Below are 19,600 nucleotides of genomic sequence, written 5' to 3'. Positions count from 1 at the left end.
TGTGCCCGCCGCTTCCCCTCCCCCCCCCCCTCACAGCGCCGCTCGCTGGGTGCCCCCTGCGGGCAGCTCGGGCGGGCCCCTCAGGCGGTGCCGGGCCGCCTCTTTGCGGTGTCACGGCGCGGCGACGCGGCGGGGAAGGCCCCGCGGTGGGCGGGCAGGGGGCGGGCGGGTGGCGGAGCCCCGCGCTGGCGCCGGCCCTCGGCCATGCGGAGGCTCCTGGCGGCGGCGAGGGGCTGGCGCGGCTCCCCAGGTCAGAGGGTCCTTCTCGCCGCGGAGCCCCAGCCCCTGCCGCCGGCCCCGGGCGCTGAGGGGGGTGGGGAAGGGGTAGGGGGAAGGCTGGCTCCGGCCCCGGGTCGTGGCCCAGGGCACGCCGGAGCCCGCCGGGGGAACGGGTTGTTGTGTGGAAAATAAAGCACCACGTTGGAAAGCTTCCCCAAGTGTTCGGAATGTCGCTTTATTGAGTGCCTGGTGTGGTCCCTCAGCTCGATGCCTGCTTGGGGGGGTAGAGCCTCTGAAAACCTCTCGTTTTCTGTAATTAAAAGTGTAATTAGCCTTCCGTGCCTGCATCCCCAGACTGTTAACTCCCGTCAGTCATCACGCAGTGAATGCTTTATGCTGTGCCTATCACTCGTCCCGCGTAAGTAATCCCCAATTAGTGGCTGAACACAGCAGCTCACACAGCAACTCCCAAGGCATACAGTTATGCCACAGACTCAAGTCTCATCTCCCTGAAAGGCAGGCAGCTGCTCAGCTCGTGTCCATGCAACGTAGCTTTATACTTGCTTCTGCTACTGAAAAGTTGATTATCATTTGTTCTGAGAATCCAGGACTATCTATGCCATGGCAGCATAAATTCATTTTGTAGTAGGCACGTGGCAAGTGACATGAAAGGCAGCGTCTGGAGCATCAGCTGTTAAATGTTAGGAAACCCACTATCATCTCCCTGCATGTGTTAGATAATTTGTAGCTAGGCGTCAGCAATTCTTCAGCTGTGAAAGGCTGTGACTGAGAAATCCAAAGTCGGTAAAGTTTGTGACACCAGTATATAATTCCAGCTTTTGTCTTGCTGTGCGCTCCTCCAGCTCCCAAACGCACACTTGTAATTCTCTTTAAAAATTGCCTGCTTTGGCTGTATGAGCAGTTAGTGGATGTGGAAATGTGATACACAGCGATACTGCTGAGGAACCGTTTTCAACTTGGCCGCTGCTCCTGGCAGGTTAAATACATAAACAAGGAACCTCAAGCATCTTTCATACAGGAAAAAAAATATCTGCAACTTGATGACGTCTTAGTGGCGTTATTACTAACAAAAGCACTGTAGAGGCCTTGAAAATTCCTCAGTTGTTCCATATTCACGGAACACATTCATGTTCAGAGTGGTTTTTGAAGGTGTAGTCTAGAAATAGCGATATGCAGGCGGAAAGTATCGCTTCAGGCCCTCTGCTGCTTGAGGGAAGCAAGAGATGGGGACGGTGCTGAGTGCATCTTGCGCACAAAGAGCAGGCATGTGCAAAGTAACACAGCTTTCTGTTTTCTTGCTGGACTGTCAGGTTTAATTGTTATTACGCTAGTTTCTTTCAATCTGTTTTACAAATATTTGGTCATTAGTTGAGTTGTGTGCATGTTGTTTTGTAAGGTATCAAGGTACGCGACAAGTTCAAAAATTGAGGGATATTTTGTGATATGAGGCGAATGAATGCTACAAAGACTAAGATGACTGGAGTATAATTCTGCAGTTTGCTAACTGCAAAGATCTTTTACCTTGACACGGTGCGTTTCTTTTCCTCTAGTTTGCAAGTCATGTGCGCTCCGAAGATTTTCCATCCAGCCTGCGCAGCAGAAGAAGATTCCAAACCGGTATTTGGGCCAGCCCAGCCCCTTCACACACCCACACCTTCTCAAACCAGGTTAGGTTCATGCGCAGTATGAGCCAATCGCTGACATTTTTTCTTTTCTCTGCTTTTCTGAGATGTCTAGGACAGAGTATTGATCTGTTGCATCATACAGGTGTCCATGATTTCAGCTGCTCATGATTAGCTTCAGTAGGCAGTAATTATATCTAGTATTTAACTTCCTTGTGTGAGGTGATGCTGATTCCAAAAACAGGCTTTGCATGTTAGCTTTCTACCTTCTCATCAGAAGGCTTGTCTTCACTGACTTAAGCGCTGTAGATCTTTCATGGCAGCAGCAACTTGTGAGCTCATTGTCCTGCAAATACAGGTTTTTTTAATATGAAAAAGGAAGAATTCTTTGTGTAAGCTGAAATACCAGAATAATTCATATCCAATGTCTTGTGAGTCCCAAAATAACGGCCCTGATTCATGAAGGGAGACTGGAGAGAGACTTACTGAAAGATGGTCACTGCTTGTCTAAAGAACGTCCTCTTCGGAAGAGTATTCAAACTGTGAGGAAGAGAAGAAAAAGAGACAAGTCTCTATAAAGTTAGAAGGTAGCGATAAAAGAGATGGTGAAGTTGTGCACATTTATTATTCACATTTAGTGAAAATGAGTTTGTAGATATGAGGTGACATTAATAACATCTTTAACATTTTTTTTTAATTGAAAATAAAAAAAATATATTCTTGAATATGTCCAGGAAACTATTCTGAGTTTGTGTTCTTTTTTCGTAGGTATGTATACAGAGAGAACAGATGAATATATAACCGTATACTTAGATGTTTAATTGTAGGATAATTCAGGTCAGAAGGGCCCTCAGGACATCACCAGGTCCACTCTCTGCTCAAAGCAGAGCTAACTGCAATATTAGATCAGGTGGCTCAAGGCACTGATGAACAGTTCACAGTAAATGAGACACTTTAAAAGTACGCAGAACTGAAATACCAGAGAAGAACTCCAGCTGTTTGTAGTAATTTTCCTTTTAACAAAGGAGTGTTGTTTTCCTTAAAATAATATGGCATTGATTTATTATAATTATTGTTTTTAAAAGAAAATGTCTTTAAGGCAAAGAGAGTTCCACGCCTCGCAATTGGAAGGAAACCTACTGCGGCTTCTAAACTTGACAGGACTGTTTGCAGTAGTTAGCTGGCTGGCATGTAGTGGAGGCTAGGAAATTTGTAGCGTAATATTGCAGAAAAGTGGGATCAGATTCCACTAAAACAGTTTCTGTGTTCTATGTCATTTGTAGATCTACAGATTACAAAAAAAAAAACAGATTACTTTTACACCAAATACCAAGGCGTAAAGTTTAATGCAAACGAAATGTGTTTTCTTTAAACTCTTCTGTCAGAGAAAGACATTCTGGATAAAACTTTCTTTCCCACCCCACTTCTGCAAGAATCCATTTACAAGTAATTTTTTTTCTAGAATTGTCAATACGTTAAATAATATGAAACTAGAATTTAACAATATGAAAATTCAATCCATGTTAAAATAAGGTATTAGCCAAAGCACTGATTAAGGCTCACGAATTAATTTATAGCACAGTTAAGGAGTCTCACATTTAAAAAAATACATACTTAGTCCGTTGTTCGTTGTTCTTTTTGACTTCAGTCTTGTTTTGGTGAGTCTTTCGATCGCTTACTTCATGCTTTTTGAAACTGGAGCAATATGAAACGTACCTTCATCTAAAATATGATTTATTTAGTTAGAGTCATTGGAAATATAGTACTTAGCTTTGAAAAAATCCAAATTGTTAATTATCGAGAGCAGCTACATCCTCCCCGGAGAAGATTCCTTCTTTTAATCAGAGGTTCTGATGCCAGCCTGCAGGTCGTGGTTTCTTTCTGCTTGGAATCCTGTGACTGGCTGTACTCTGCAGGAACAGCCTTTGTGTTTCTGATTCACCTCCCTGTAACAGTCTGCCCTTTAGAGCTTAGAACTTGGTACTTTATGAGTTGACTTAGCGTGTATTTGAATAGACATTTTAGCTTTATCTGAGGAGATCAGTGCTCAAGCTGAGGAGGTAATCTTCTGTTCAATGTCCAGATGCCATAAAAAAACATCAGTTTTCAGCAGCCAAAGTTCTGTTTGCCTTGTCCCTTCCCCATTTTTCCTTATCTATCTGAAATTTGTTCCTTCCGAAGTTTTATTCACTGAATGCTTTGGATTGTCTAGATCTACCAGGTGCTGTGATTTCTGCCTTTGCACAGAAATATATAACAGAAAATCTGGGTTTTGTTTAAAACAAATTTCTCCCTTTGCATGATGGAGGAGCAGAATGAGCGAGGATGTGCTGTAGGGGTGGGAGCTGAAGTGGTGTAGGAGACAGCAATGGAAAGACTAATTGTGGAGGGACCACAATGAAGCCATGAGTATGAAAGGCATCAGGGAGGAGTCAGGAATCAGTCATTGTGATTAGTAAAATGTCATGAGTGCCTTGAATTTCTTGGTCTGATTTGGCTTTTGTTCACAGGGGAGGTAACCCCAGGATTGTCACAGGTGGAATATGCTCTTCGCCGACACAAACTGATGGCGTTGATCCAGAAGGAAGCCCAGGACTGTGAAGGAGTGGACCACACAGTGATTCTGTTATCGAATCCCACCTACTACATGAGCAATGACATCCCCTACGTTTTCCACCAGGACACTAACTTCCTGTACCTCTGCGGGTTCCAGGAGCCTGACAGCATCCTGGTGCTGCAGAGCCTTCCCGACAAAGCGCTGCCCTCCCACAAGGCCATCCTTTTTGTGCCCCGGAGAGATCCGAGACGAGAGCTGTGGGACGGGCCCAGGTCAGGCACAGATGGGGCTGTTGCTCTCACAGGAGTAGATGAAGCTTACACTATAGAGGAGTTCAGGCACTTGGTGGCCAAGCTGAAAGGTAACAGAAAATGGAGGGGGGGTTGTAGAACAACCCAAGACATGGGTTGTAGGGTCTGAATGAGACATCTTAACAGTTCTGGGAAGTAGCTGGGTAGTAATTAGGTGAAGCCATCTCCCTTGAATACCTAATTAGGGAGCCTGTATTGGTGCTAGTGTCTGTGGAAACGAGCAGGGTGTCCTGTAGGTGCTTTACGATACTCTCTCCTTGTTGACTGACTGCAGAAAAGATGCAGGATCTTAAGTTAGACATTTAACTTAGACATCTATAGCTTGCCAGTGTGAATTTCCCACCTTTTGTCCCACATAATCTCAATAAGAATAATTGTTAATGGAGAGGTGGTCTGTGCAAGTAGGAGGCTTGTTCTGCTGTTCCTGCCTATTCTGTATTTGGTCTGTTCATAGAAAATTTTAGTTAGGCTGGCATCTTTCATGTACATTACATTTACTTTGTAATCCCAGTGAGGTGATACAAAACTGCTTCTCTGACCGGTTCTGTCTGTCCTATGTGAGCGGTTGTCTAGTTGCTGCGTATCAGATTCTTCTATGAAAGATCAAGTATTAAGCCATCTAATTTTCTCAAAGCATTCTTGTATACACTGAGCACAGCTGTGCCCCATCTTTATTAGAGAACCAAATATTCTTGGTAGCTTCTTGAGAGTTAATAATGGAAACATACTTTTGAAAATAATAGTTTGTCCTCCACTCTAAACTTCTTGTGTACCCATGTGGATGCTGGGGAGGACGTTTGTGAAAAGTAAGAAATATAATAAACAAGACAGCCTGGCAGACCATGTTACTGTTTTAGGTGTGTCTTTTTGCTGACAGAGCCAGAACCAGATGAAGCATGGGAAACTTGGAGGAATTTTATTCATAATAGGCTCTGAAAAATGATCCATCAAGGGATCTTGGTAGTCCCCTCACCTTTGTTAGCTAGCTGTTGACGTATTCTTGAAACACAAACATTACTGTCCTTTAGATTGTTCTTGTGCATCCTACATCACCATGTAGCCCCAATACTTACAGCCCAGGGTGAATTTGTATGTATTATGAAATGAAGCTGGAAGCTTATGACAATATAAAAAGAGCAAGAGTTTGGGGGATTACACAGATATAGTGAATGCTGGAGTCTTAAATACTGTCTCTGATTCTAGTTATTTTGTTTCAAAGAAAGATATATTGAAAATAAAGGCACAGAAAGGGCAACAAGAATGATCAGAAATAGGGATTCTCCATGAGATACATGCTAGAGAAACTTGCTCTTCTTGAAACAGAAAACAGCGTGTAAGGTATGAGAGGTGTGTGGTTATAGAAAGTGCCGAGAGGATGAATAGGAATGATTAGTCACTATTTTTTCATTAGCTACAATCAAAAGGGAACACTGAATGAAATGGTCAGGTGGCAGGTTTTCACGCTTTTTTAAGTTTTCAACTGTAGATCATTTGTGGTAGCTTTGGAACATCAAAAGTATAAATGGATTCAAAAGATTTTAGTCCCATGAAAAGCAGTTAATCAGTTATGAAGATGGAGCCTTGAAATGAAGAAACCAAAAGCGAGGAGGATGTGCTGGGAGAAATAATTTTTCACTAATACCCTGTTTCTTAGAGACTTTTTGTAAGCACCTGCTAATGGTTACTGTCACCAAGGATAGAGGGCCTAGGTGGGCCTCAGCTGTGACTCTACGTGGCTTTTCTGCTCATTCCCTCTTAAAATGCTCCTGTGGGGGAATGTGGGTGCGAGCTCCGATGTTCTAAATAAATTTTCACATAGGTAAATACGCTTGTCGTCAGTAAGTTCATCTGCTCTCAACGGCTGAAATAAGCAGTTGTTCCCCAAAGATATTTTGAAGCATGGTTGATAATGACCGTGATTCCATGCAGTGGGTAACATGCCTTGCAGCATCAGAGGGGACAGGCTAAATGAGAGAATGATTCAGAACATGCGCCACTGCAATGCGGTGGCTCGCTTACCTATACAAGTGCGGCTTTGATACACAAATTCTAAATTAATCCGTACAAGATCAGTGCTGATCACAAAACCCAGTATTTGCATACAAGTGGGGATTTGTCAAATCTTACATGTTATGCATTGCTAACTTTCCAGATTTTGAAGAGAGCTCTATTATTCTGTGAAAGTATATATATGGCCTGTAAATGCAGATTCAAAGGAAATTATCTTCTCAAATGTAGCAACAGGTCTAGTTTAGGAGGAGTGATTTTGTTCAGTATAGGGAGGAAATTTCTAAATTTATCTTCTTCTGCGTCAGCTTTTGTTTTGTATTCCAGGTGAGTCAAGCATGGTGTGGTACGACTTGACTAAACCAGTGCATAAAGAGCTGCACTCTGACTATATGCAGCCCCTGGCTGAGATAAAAGCTCGCAGCAAAAATCATATCCAGGGCATCCGACGTCTAGTGCAAAACCTTCGGCTGATCAAATCTCCCGCAGAGATTGAAAGGATGAAGATAGCTGGACGGGTGACAGCAGAGGTATGCAGTTGTGCTCAAAATGAACTGCTCTCAAAACGAACCAATGCATTCCTTTAAATAAGAAAGGGGAGAGGGGTGTTGGTAAGGTGAGGTAGGTTGGAAGGATAAGGTCTAATCTTAGTTACTGAACTGCTGTCTCTCGGCTATTGTCGGAGCTCAGCTCCCTCCACATGACAAAGAGAAACAGGAAGACTGTTTGGACCACTAGCTTCTCTCAATTAATGGAACTTCAGCCAAGATGAGCCAGCAGCTGTTAGACTGTTTTAAAGTACTATCTGTTCAGGAATAGGGGTTGCCCTATACTCTCTCCCCTACTTCCACTCTCCTTTCTCATGACATTTTCTTCCCCATTTATCCCATTGTTTTCAAGAAATCAGCTCATTTTAGGCATTCCCCAGAAGACAGCGGATAATAAAAAAGAATTTCTCTCAAGTTCAGGCTCCTTTACTAACTGAAAGACTGTGCTTTTTTTGTAGGCTTTCATAGAGACAATGTTTGCCAGCAAATCTCTAGTGGACGAAGCCTTTCTGTATGCAAAGGTGAGTATCTCATTGTTGGGTATGAGATAGAAGGGCTGGATGTTTTTTATTCTTCCAGGAAACTAGGAATGTCAGATCTCCCTATGATGTGCCTCCCACTGTAGCATATCCCTCTTTCACCCAACTCTCACATCTCCTTAGACATGCCCCCGGACTCTCCTGGAACTGCAGTCTTGTTTGGGCAACTCCTTTGACGTAAGTCAGTGTTGCAGCAGATTGTTTTCGAGTGTGCTTGGAGATGTCAACAGATCTGCATTTGGGACCTATAACAATAAAAACGTGCTTCCACCCCTATGGATATCTATCTTGTACCACGTAGCCATACTAGATTCTTACTCTCACGCATGTACTGGTCCCAGTGTTCAGTGTCCCAACACTGAGGATAAAATATTCTTCCTGGAGGTCTTTTTTGTTTGTTGTCTTTATTTCCAAGGAGCAGTGAAGTTGAAGCCAAAGCTCCAGAAAGGGTTAATGTGCCTTTAAAGGCATAAAAAAGAGGAGTGTTTGTTTGTTTGTTTGTTTGTATTTAAAGTAACTGGAAAGTAAGGCTGTTCTCTAGCTCCTTTGAATATGCTGGCCTAATTCTTCAGAGCACCTTGAGTGTTGCAGCAAAACACAAAGTAATCCTACCAGTGATGGTGGGAAGCTACTGCGTGAAGATTTGGTTAAAGAAGTACACAGTTGGTGTGGGGGAAGTTGCAACGTGGGAGAAAAAGCAAAAAAAAAAAACATGGGAGAGAAGAGTGAGGAGGACTGAAGAGTTAAAGGGAGACAAAATGTAACAACTAATTCCAGAAAAGTTGTAAAAGAGAGAGAAGTTGGCTGCATCTGTGTTTGGGTGAGCTGTGAGCGTGCCTCATGGACAAGAGTTCAAAGTGTGCCTTATCTAAGCAGACTGATTGCTCTAGAGAAATACTAGCCTAATAAATGGAAAATCCTGAGTTTGAACGTAGGATTTCAGTAGAGTTTTTGTTTGTTTGTTTATTTTGACCATTTCTACCTACCCTGAGTGAGAATCCATGGCCATTTGGATCTTCCTCTCCTTGCTGAACATACGAAGAGATTATGCATATATCTGCAGTAAAAATAACTTACTGTAGATGACAATTCATACAACAGATAATAATTGGGAAAAGTAGTAAGATACTTTTATGTTGCAATTATCTGCTATTTGCTTAATACAGTGTTGTGAGATTCAAGAAGTTACTTCTTTTAAGGTGTGTGATATTGTTAACTGTGTAAGTCAAATGCAGCCTGTTTTCTACTATCCATTTTATAGACTGTCACCAAGGCAATGGTGATAAAAAAGCTGGAGCTGTATGGAAGAACTGAAAAAAAGCGGATTTTCAATTACTGAAGGAGTTCTTCCTAGCTGGGTGGTTGTTTGTCTCAGTGACTGTGTATTACCATTTTAGTGAACGTTCTTACTTTTGTGCACATTCTCACCTTCCACATCTGGAGAGGGGCATATCTGATTAACGTATACCTTGTCAGCAGCCGTGGTGTCTGCTTTTGTGGCAGCTTGCACAGTAAGGTCAGCGTGGGGAATTCTTTAGCAGTACTTCCCCCACCCTTACTGAAGGAGTATATCAGTTGTCAAAGTTTATCTGCTATTGACATATATTTCTAATGTATTTAACTACAAAACCTTCTAAACAGAGACAGTTATCATCTTACTCTATAAAGCAATTGTATTGTACAAAATATAAGCAGGTATAACAACTATTTGTAAAGCCTCCGTCTCTTGACTGTAGCATCTCACTGCATTGGATTACCACAACGGTCTTGAAGCAATGTAGACACCTCTCAGTTACAAAATAAAGACTAATTTGCTTGCACATTTGCTAAGGAATTACATAAGGAATTGCAGTGAGATGCGTGTTTGAGGAACATCAGCAGGATTTGACCCTCAGTTCTGACATGGATGGGCCTGTGCTGACATGGCAATGAGCAGTATGTCTAACTTGTAAAGAAAATTATTTTAATTTAAAAGGATTTTACAGCTCAGTTTTTCACTCTTCTTCAGGATTGTAAAATCTACCTTACTACATACAGGAATCCTGAAGTGCTCTGTCCCATGTGTTTTTGCTAATTATAGAAAAGACGTATTAGTAATATATTGAGGATATAGAGGGCTTAATAGACATAAGTTTATTCATTTCCATGCTTTCGTCTGCTTTATCACTGAAGGAAGGTAAGGATCTTGAACTTTTTGGGGAAAAAAAATAAATTATTTATTTATTGCTCAGAGATGCAGCTAGCACATACTTCCTTAACCTTCTTATTGGACAGGGTTATAAAAGTACATAGTGCTGTAAATATTCTGGTAGTCTGTAATTTTAAAAGACAACAGCAAAACACACCTGTTGGCTTGCTGGCATTTAGGATCTTAGAAAATTTGCAAAGCTGTATGGCAACTAAGAACATTATTTTATAGAAGAGCAAATCCTCACCTGGATTTATGGCAACGTCATGAATGTTTGATACTGTATTGAACAACTTGCACCACTGAGAGCTTCCATGAGATTGGATGCAGGTGTAAAACCCTCTCAAGAAAAGTGGATAGCTCTGTTATTTCCTCCAGAGTTCTGGAAAAACTTCTAGGCTGTTTTCATGTAATAAATTCACTTTGCAGTGTCACTTTGTGTCATACAAAGTAAGAAAACACTTACAGGACATGAATTATAATAGCCTCAGGGCAGTTAATCACCAGCACTAACTGTCTTCTCCTCTCTGGTTTTCCAGTTTGAATTTGAGTGCCGGGCTCGTGGTGCTGATATCTTGGCCTACCCCCCTGTTGTAGCTGGTGGCAATAGATCAAACACTTTGCACTATGTGAAGAACAATCAGCTCATCAAGGTAAACCATAGGCTGTCCAGTTACTTAAAATGCGTTTCTGGGACACACTGTTCCCATATGCATCCCCATGCTGATCTCCATTTTGGCTGAGCAGATCAAAACACTTAAATGTTTTCAAGTTAGCAGGGGAAAGGAATTCTCCCTGGTAAGCTTTACTGTCAGTGACAGATTAACTTTATTCCTTCTAGTCTCTTTCTCTCCTCTTTGCACTTGCTGCTGTATTTTCTGCAGAGTGCAAGGACTTGAAAACAAGCTTCCAAATACTTCATTTAGCAAGCATGCCTGCTCCTGCACCACGTTTCTTTCCTGTAGTGTGCAGCGCTGGGTGAGTTGGCAGCCTCACAGAAGAGAGGGACCGCTGCAGCAGACAGAGTAAAGGCACTCCGGGGGCCTTCTGCTGTCACTTGCTTTGCTGGGCCTTGCTTTGCAACCTAAGGTGCAAAAATGCATTCCTTCTCTGGCTAAGCTGAAATGCATTTCAGACTCCATGTAGGCCAACAAAGCAAGGAAGAGGAGCAAGGAAGGAAAGGACTAGCATTAAATGTTGAGAGAGGTGAATTAAATAGTTGTAGGTAAATTAATGTATCTGCCTTATTTTGAAGATTCATACTATTGAATTGAACCCTTTCCAGCTCTCCTGATAAAACACCTCTAGATTCAGAGAAGTGTTCTGAGAAGCAGTGTAACCCCACTGCTGTATTCACAATTCACGTCTCAGTGGAGCATATTTTCCCTCCATGTTAATACAGGAGGAAACTTTTCCTGCTAGCATTGTCTTGTCTTGAAGCTGGCATGTAAGCAGACCTTGAAATGATCCGCAGAGACACACGTACAAAAGATATGACAGGCTGTTTGGGGCAGAAAGAAGCTTTGTTGTACTGTCATCCAAGGTCAGGCGTGCACATGTAACTCCAGCTGCTTCTGTTAAAGTTGTTCTGTTAAATACTGTCACTTGCTCTTTCTAAGCAGGTAAGTAGGAGGTTGAACACACAAACTTGACTCTTCCTTTGTGAGCTGCCTCTTACAGATCTTGTTGCCAAACAGGCTGACAAGGTACCTAATTTGGAAGGAATCTGAAGGTTTCATGTGGCCAGGTGTGTACTTCAGTCCACTACTTACTAGATTCCTCTTTAAAAAAAAGAGGAAAAGATGTGTAACATAAGAAGGCACTCACCGAACAATGAAACCACAGGCTGGATTCCTTTAGCCAGTAAATTGTTACTCAGCTTGTTTAATTGCTTGGACAAGGACAGGTGCTACAATTTCATAATTTACTTAAATAATTGAACCGACTATTTCGAAAAAGTTGAAAATAGAATTTAAATGGATAGCTAATGGCTTATATGTGTGATAGTGAGACAATCTCACTGCTAGTTTATCTACATTGTGAGTGTGTGTGGCACTTATCTGTACATAATGGTAGTAGCACTGGAAGCAATTCAAGCCACCCGCTTCTTATTTTCCCTTAATGCGCTAGAATTATTTTTTGTCATGCCACATTGCGGCTGCTGGCACAGTCTGGTCTGTGGAATGAATCTCTAGAAAAGGTCTTGAATTACATGCAGTGTAAATCCGTAGAGAATTTAATCCAAAGTTTTTACAGTTCTGGTTGCTCCATTTGTTGCTAGCCCCTTCAAGGGGGGAAAGCAAGGCAGTGGTTTTGTTCTTGGCACTTTCTCTTTTTTTGCATTGCTTTCTAGAAAATGGGCAGTCAGTGATTTGATTGACATGGAACAGTTTTACTGAAATGAATTGGAGATTCACATCTCCAAAGTCCATTTTCATCACCAGGTAGATTCAGAAGTATATTTTAGAGCAGTCAGAAAGGTCCCAGAAGAGAAGGAAGATGGTGCAAACTATTCAGTAGTGCTTTTACAGCAGGCATACGCTGCCAGAGAAGTTATTTTGCTGAGTCTTGTGACAAGGCTAATTTTTTTTACTTGTTAGTAATCATGGTGGTAACTCAAAAAAACTTTTTTTTATTGCAAAACACTTCTGTCTCAGTCACTGAGACAGTTCACTAGTGGAAGGAGTCACTGGCACAATTTACTGGAGGAGAAACAGTCCAACTGGAGTAGTCTGTTTATAAACAGTAGCACCTGGGGTGTTGTTCTGCAAAAGGGATTCACATCTCTGCAGCTGCTTTGCAAGAATAACCGTATAATCTCCTTTCTTGCTCTCAGACAGAGAAATCAATTCAGTTAATAGCGACTGATCCACAGAGCATTTTTTCCTGTTGTTCTCCAGGATGGTGAACTGGTCCTGCTAGATGGTGGATGTGAGTCTTCCTGCTACGTAAGTGACATCACACGAACCTGGCCCGTCAATGGAAGGTATTGCTGTTTTGTCTGTTTTGAAGGAATATGGGAAGCTCTTAAATAAGTTACAGTTTGAATGTGTGTGTGTGTGATCTGTTTCTGAATAGTTTGACCATGTTCCATTCTGCGGTTCTTCAGAGTAATCAAATTGTGTAAATGAATCTGTCGGTATGAGAAGTTACATTCCTCGATGCCTCATTAATTACTGCATGAATATTTGTGATCACTGCTATTTTCACTATTACGGTATGTCTTAAGTGCAGAGGGGTCTCTTGTGCATTCGGCTGCTTCTAACTCTGGTTGTGTGTAAGGGAACAGGAGTTTAGTTTAATAGTGCATGACTGTGTCAGTTGTGAATTTGCTGGTGTGGTGTTGCTCACCACACCATGTGGTTGCGTGTTTGATTCCTGCGTGTTTTGGCTCAAGTGTGTTCTTTTTCCAGCAGTAGCATTGTCTTGCTTTGCTTTGGGGTTAGGAAGTTAACCAGAAACCCTGCCTCTACCCAGTGTGATGAAGGGCATGTTTCAGTGATGCCTTGTCTGGCATTTCAAATAAGGAGCCAGTTACTTTCCTTTCTGACTTTCCTTGTTCCATTACTGAACTGAATCTGGCCCTAAAGCAGCTTCTGGGTAGAGGGCTTAATTGTGAGAAATGCCCTTTGGTCCTTTTCTCAATGTTTTGCAGGTTCACCAAACCTCAAGCAGAACTATACCAGGCTGTCCTGGACATCCAGAAGTCCTGTCTGAGCCTCTGCTCCCCAGGTGTGAGTCTGGAAAATATCTACAGCCTCATGCTGAGCCTTATTGGACAGAAACTGAAAGATCTGGGGATCCTAAAGAGCAGTGTCACTGAGAGCCAATTCTTCAAGGTACTTGCAGGATTTTTAACCCAGCTTCTCCCCACTAGGCCTGACTATTGCATCCGTAGGCTATATTACTGGCTTTAGTTTGGATCAGGAGTGTGCTTTTGAAGTGAATCTTTTCATTGTCCCTACTTAATATGCTTTAATTAATGTCATGGGCTGGTCTCAGCACAGAACTGGGTTTTTCTCAGATGAGGCTAAACTCGAAGTTGCGTTTCAACCCCTAATGGGCATTCAGCCCACAATTTGATCTGAAGTAACATCTCAGTCTTACATGTGCATAGTGTGGATGTTATCCCCTTGGCACTTGCTCTTTCACTCTGCAGATCCGTTCCATTGGCCTGTACTACGTATTAATGTAGATATACCTTGGAATACAGACAGTCTGAAGGGACCTGTAGAAACGTTGGCACTAATGCAGAAGTCCGTGTCAAGGGCTGACTGCAGGCAATTAGTCATAGTTTCGTGCTCTGTTTAAAATAGCATAAATTTGCAGTTCCACCAAAAGGTGCAGCCCATTTTCCCAGTCTTTCCACCTGCTGCCTCTTCTGCACCTCTCTGTGTCACTGCTGGGATTCACAGAACTACCTGCTGAACAGACTGGGGAACTGCTCTGCCACAGAGCTGAACATGCGGCCAAAACAGGATTGTTTTGCAGTTGGAAAAGTTTACCTGGTCCCATTCACTGCAAACCTGCATGATTGCTGATGCCGGTACAAGAAGGCTGGCAGGAACCAGGTGGCAGAACTATCCCTTTGGCAGCAGTACAGATTTCTGCCAGAGTTAATTGTCCTGCAGTGTCAGTGCAATAACAGCACATGTTCTCGCCCCTGCACGGAGGCTATCGTGCCGCTTTCTCTCGGCAGGCGGCAGCACAGCCAGATGAGCTCAGCGTCTGCAGCTCAGTCCCCAGTGAACGTGAGGAGCGTGGGGCAGAGGAGGAATTAGCTCTTTGATTCCCCCTGACACAGAGCTCCTCTCTGGAGGGAGGGGATTGGGATGATGCAAGGGGAGGCAGTAGCAGTGCCCGGTAGAAGTGGGTTAAAATCCTGCTGTAGCTGCTGAGTGAAATTGGCACAGCACCCTCTCTGTCATACAGAGGAGGCCGCTCCATCACATCCCATAGCAGCTGGTACAGCTGCTGCCAGTTGTCAGGGTCAGATGACAGGAGCAACACAGGGCTTGGATGTGTAAGGGATGGAAAGGGTTGGGGCAGCAAAGTTCATCGAGACAAAAACTGAGGTCTTGCCTGTCCTGCTGAGGTAGTGATGTGCTCGGGCTGTTCTTGCCGGGGAGGAGGAAAGGCAGTTTGCAACACGCTCAGAACAGGCAGCTGGTACTGATAGGTTTTGAGGGCCTCCAGTTCTGATAACTGGAAGACCCAGTGACCTAGTCATTGCAGTAAGACTGCTTGCTAAGCACACAACTGCTCTGTTTCTTCTCTCCAGTCTTTTGCATTGGAACAACGGGTTGGTCTGTGCTTAACTACCTCCTTAACGCTTGTTTTGTCTTCTGCTAGGCTGTTCGAAAGTACTGCCCACATCATGTGGGCCATTACCTGGGCATGGATGTTCATGATACCCCAGATGTATCCCGATCGCTCCCGCTCCAGCCAGGCATGGTGATAACCATTGAACCAGGTAAAAAGATGTACAGTCAGTGGTGGACTTTTGTCCAGGTAACACTGAGGATAACAGTATTGCATTGAGTATTTAGTTGGTCCCTCAGACCAAAGCATTCAGATCCTTTCTTGCTGAAATTAGAAGTGATTACAGAGTTAGAAAACCTTAACTTAATCCCTTCCCAAAGTCGTTACAGTATTAGAAAACCATATTTCCCTCCCAAACATAGCCAAGGTAACAAGTTGTGGGAGTTAACTCTCAGAAAGTGTCTGTGCAGCATAAGGCAGAGCAGTATGGACCTCAGACTGCTAGCATTTGACCCTCAGCAGCACAGGTGAATTGCAGGGCAGAGAAGCAGAGTAAACTCACTTGTGTTGTGGTCTGTGTTACTGTGACTAAACTACTACCAGTCACTGGTAGCGTAAGTCTCTTGAACCTTGCAGCCTGCAATTACAGGCATTCACAACTTATCTTTGCCAACTAGGCATTTCACGATGAATATTTCTTCTTGTCACTGGATTTGGAGCTGTCAGCTGAAAACGGATATTTAATGCTCGGCTCTTCTCTCTTTCTATTCAGAACACTGTTAAAATCATCATTGTGAGCACAGCATTGAGAGCAAGAAATGCAGAAGGACCAGCTGTAATTGTGGAAGTTTTAATCGACATGTTAGCATCTGTAGGCACTGAGAGAGACTTTCCTTTCTTTGTCTACCAGCTGCTGTGGTTGAAGGAAAGAGAGCAGCTTTCCTTATTAAACTTCTTCAGGGTCAAACTTCTGTTATATTGCTGAAAGTCTGACCATGTTCTCATGGTGGTGCAGTGAGGGAAAGATGTTGTTCTGGAGAGCGTGGCATGTTTTAATTCCCTCCTTTCTTTCAGGCCTTTATATCCCTGAAGATGACATGAATGCCCCGGAGAGGTTTCGTGGCATTGGTGTGCGCATTGAGGATGATGTTGTGATAGCAGAAGATTCGCCTCTCATCTTGTCTGCTGACTGTCCCAAGGAGATCTACGACATCGAGCAGATCTGTGGCCGCAGCTCATGATGACCCTCCTCTGCCTCTTGCATCCTTCTTGGGAGGTGCACACCTCCAGGGATGCGGATCTCTGTGGCTGGCTGTACTTGTCGAGTGATGGAAGGTGTGGACTGTTGACAGCTATTTCCAAACCTGTGGCTGGGAAGTAGAATGCAAAAGACTTAGGCACCGAGGGCTGAAAAGCAAAACAATCTTTTCTGTGTGCATTTTCCTTCTGATTTCCTTTTAGCTGTTGTAGAACATGGGGGTGAATTCATCCCTCCGATATGCGGATCCATCGGTTCTGGTGCCCTTGGATGGGTTTCGTGAGTGACACCACCAGGGCTTCTGCCTGGTCCCTCTACATATGCATAGGTGCAACTGCTGAGCTCCCTTTAGCAGTAGTTCCACAACAGTCAGTTTTTAAAACTTTGAAAAATGCTGTTTTGGGGGAATAAGGTTGTGTCAGACACCTTTGACTTTACAGAGCCCTGGAAGAAGAGAGTTTGGTAGTCAGGAAAATGGGTTTGGTTGGGAGGTAGCTTTACCTGAAGCCTTTGCAGAATGCTTTAAGTGTTCTAAGGGTAAGGACGTGCTTAGACCTTGTTCAAGATGCAAAATGGGCCAACAGCAGGGAAAAACATCTCATCTGGTCCTTCAGCTGTTTGAAGTGTTTGGTAATTTTAGAGAGTTCTAATAGGGCTCAGAAGGTTGTACACACCCATTCTTGCTGTCTTCCACATTCTCTTCTTTTTATCCCAAGTCTCCATTCCAGGCTCCTGTTCCGAGCCCACCACTACCCTGTGAAGCTAGGGCCATGTTGGCTGTGCTGGGTTCCACTGGGAAGCTGCTGGTTGTCACCCAAATGCGAGATGTTCAATTCTGGGACAGTCATGGCACCTTTCTGGTTTATGCTGTAAGTGCCAGCAACTTCAGTGGTGCATTTTTCAAGAGACTGCAGTATGGCAAGTCACAAGTCTTTTTACAGCTTTTGTGAAATAATTCTCCTTTTCAGAACACCGAGGGCATAATCACTGCTGCCTTTTGGGTTTTGCCAAGTGTCAGTAGGTAATGCTATGTGATTATATTTTTGAGGCAGCTGCAAATGTGATTTGTGGCCAGGATGGATGAGGAGTAAAGAGACTTGCCTTTTGTCAGCATCAATCTACAACTCAAGCCATTGTATGCCATAGTAAATATACCTACTTGAGGCAAACATGGTGTCTGTGTATTTCCTGAAGATATTTTGACAATCAATTGTTTAACATGTCTGAAAAATGCCTCTAATCAATGTATCTCCTGTTATTTATGCTTAATTCTGCTTCACATCATCTTTTTTTCTTTTCTGATTGTAGCTTTCAGTATTTTTCCTCTCAGTTTTTTATTTTCTTCTCTTTCAATATTGACACATTTTGACACACCATATCACTGCTTCCTAATGCCTGCTTTCCTTTCTAATCAATGGCATTGCCTCTTCCCTTTTTTGCCCTAATTCCCCACAGTAGATGTAGGGGATGGTAATCAGGGTTCTCAGGTTTGACTTCTGGCTCTGCTGCTGTGTAACATCTAGCAAAATCTGTTTTGTTTTTGTTTCCTTCCCTTTTTTTCTGCTTCATTTCACTCAGTGAAGGCCAGACAGACAGTGTCATGCATCTCCCATTGCTTTTAATGGAAAATGGGTGTGTCCACCAGCATGTGAATTTGGCACTTGAAAGGTGGCCAAGACACGCTGTAATTTTGTTTTTTAAACACGATGAAAAGTGAATGTTTTTAGAGTTTCATGTATCAAGTTTCACCTAGTGAAGAGAATCTGCTGATCTCAGATGGACATTTTTTTTAGATGCTCATGCGTTACAGTGAGAAGTACGGTGTAAATTGTTAGATGGAAGGCTTGTCAGGTATGGACACAGAACTGACTATTACTGTGAATGTTCTTTGGATCTGTGACACATTTGTTGTTCCAATTACACATGTTAGAACCATATCAACTAGGAGAAATCTTGGATTTTTGAACTTTGTAAGCAGCTTAAAATAGCATTAACCTGGGAGCTACATGTGTCTGCTGATCAGAACATCTGCCCATGTACTTAACTGCAGAGTTAATGGTTATACTTACTGTAAATAAGCTTTTGGAATACATATAAAAAGTTATTTTTAAAATAAAACATTTTCTAGAAAGCCATTTATTGGGCCATCAAGTTGCATGGCTGTTGAGCTGATATAAGCACTTCCAGGAAGAGCATTATTTTTAAGGGAGATTTATAAATTACCTGTACTTGCAATACCATTGTCAAATACAAGCACACACTACTTCCTATCTTTCAGGAAAATCCTGCAGCTTGCAAACGCCAATAGATTTTAAGAATGTCGCGGATGAATGTTTTTGTCAGTAAAGAAGTGTTTGTGACTCTGCTGGAGGAGTCCTGGGTCTGTTAGGACTGCTGTGCCCTGACATGCAAAGTGTATCTGATTTAGGCTGTGAATTGCTGGAGCAATCTAATTTTCTCTATTTTTTTTCAGAGTGTTTAGCCATTTCTTCAGCATAAACTGCTGCAAACGTTTTGAATCTGTTGCTCCGTGAGAGTCCATTTTGCGGAATGTATTAAATTTGAGTTTTACCAACCTAAATTTTTGAAGGCTTTTTCTCAGTTGTTGTGGAAGTGGATGGTCAGAGTATCGTATCTGGTACCTACGAGCATGATACAGCATCTCTTGAATACAACCAAATCCATGAATGTTTTACACGTCCTTCACCAAGAAACTAGTCTAAAGAATCCCTCCTCTGACTGCATGTAACAATGACGTACCTTCCTGATCTCCATTCCTACGCTGCCAGATTTACAGCCTGTCCGCCACTGAAGAGATTCCTCACTCCCACCACTTGGGTGCAGGAGCAGCTCTCAGTGGCAGCTCGAGTTGTTGGCTGCTCGATGAGGGTGAATCCATTTCCTAACCCTTGCTGCCGAATCCTCTTTGCTGGCTCGTAGGAGCTCGAGTATGTGTACCTTACGGCATCTTTTCTTGGGCTTCTTGAGCCAGTGGAAGCTGAGGTACATGCAAGTGCATTTGGGGAGAGATTTTATGGAACTACGGCACGAGTCTTAAGGGAATCAGA

The 19,600-nt window shown here is 43.0% G+C and overlaps 1 protein-coding gene across 1 annotated transcript; it reads left to right on the top strand.

The window, feature by feature from the left end:
- The first annotated feature begins 159 nt into the window (after positions 1-159).
- On the top strand, positions 160-19,110 carry XPNPEP3 (X-prolyl aminopeptidase 3). Its single transcript, XM_035551894.2, has 10 exons — positions 160-250; positions 1,791-1,907; positions 4,373-4,780; positions 7,065-7,267; positions 7,744-7,806; positions 10,552-10,665; positions 12,913-12,998; positions 13,668-13,851; positions 15,365-15,485; positions 16,349-19,110. The coding sequence occupies exons 1-10, from the start codon at positions 205-207 to the stop codon at positions 16,513-16,515; spliced, it is 1,509 nt and encodes a 502-aa protein (XP_035407787.1). The 5' UTR covers positions 160-204; the 3' UTR covers positions 16,516-19,110.
- Positions 19,111-19,600: the final 490 nt, after the last annotated feature.

Source organism: Cygnus atratus, chromosome 1 (assembly GCF_013377495.2).
Source record: "Cygnus atratus isolate AKBS03 ecotype Queensland, Australia chromosome 1, CAtr_DNAZoo_HiC_assembly, whole genome shotgun sequence".
Taxonomy (NCBI): domain Eukaryota; kingdom Metazoa; phylum Chordata; class Aves; order Anseriformes; family Anatidae; genus Cygnus; species Cygnus atratus.
This window is presented reverse-complemented; position numbering and strand designations above follow the sequence as displayed.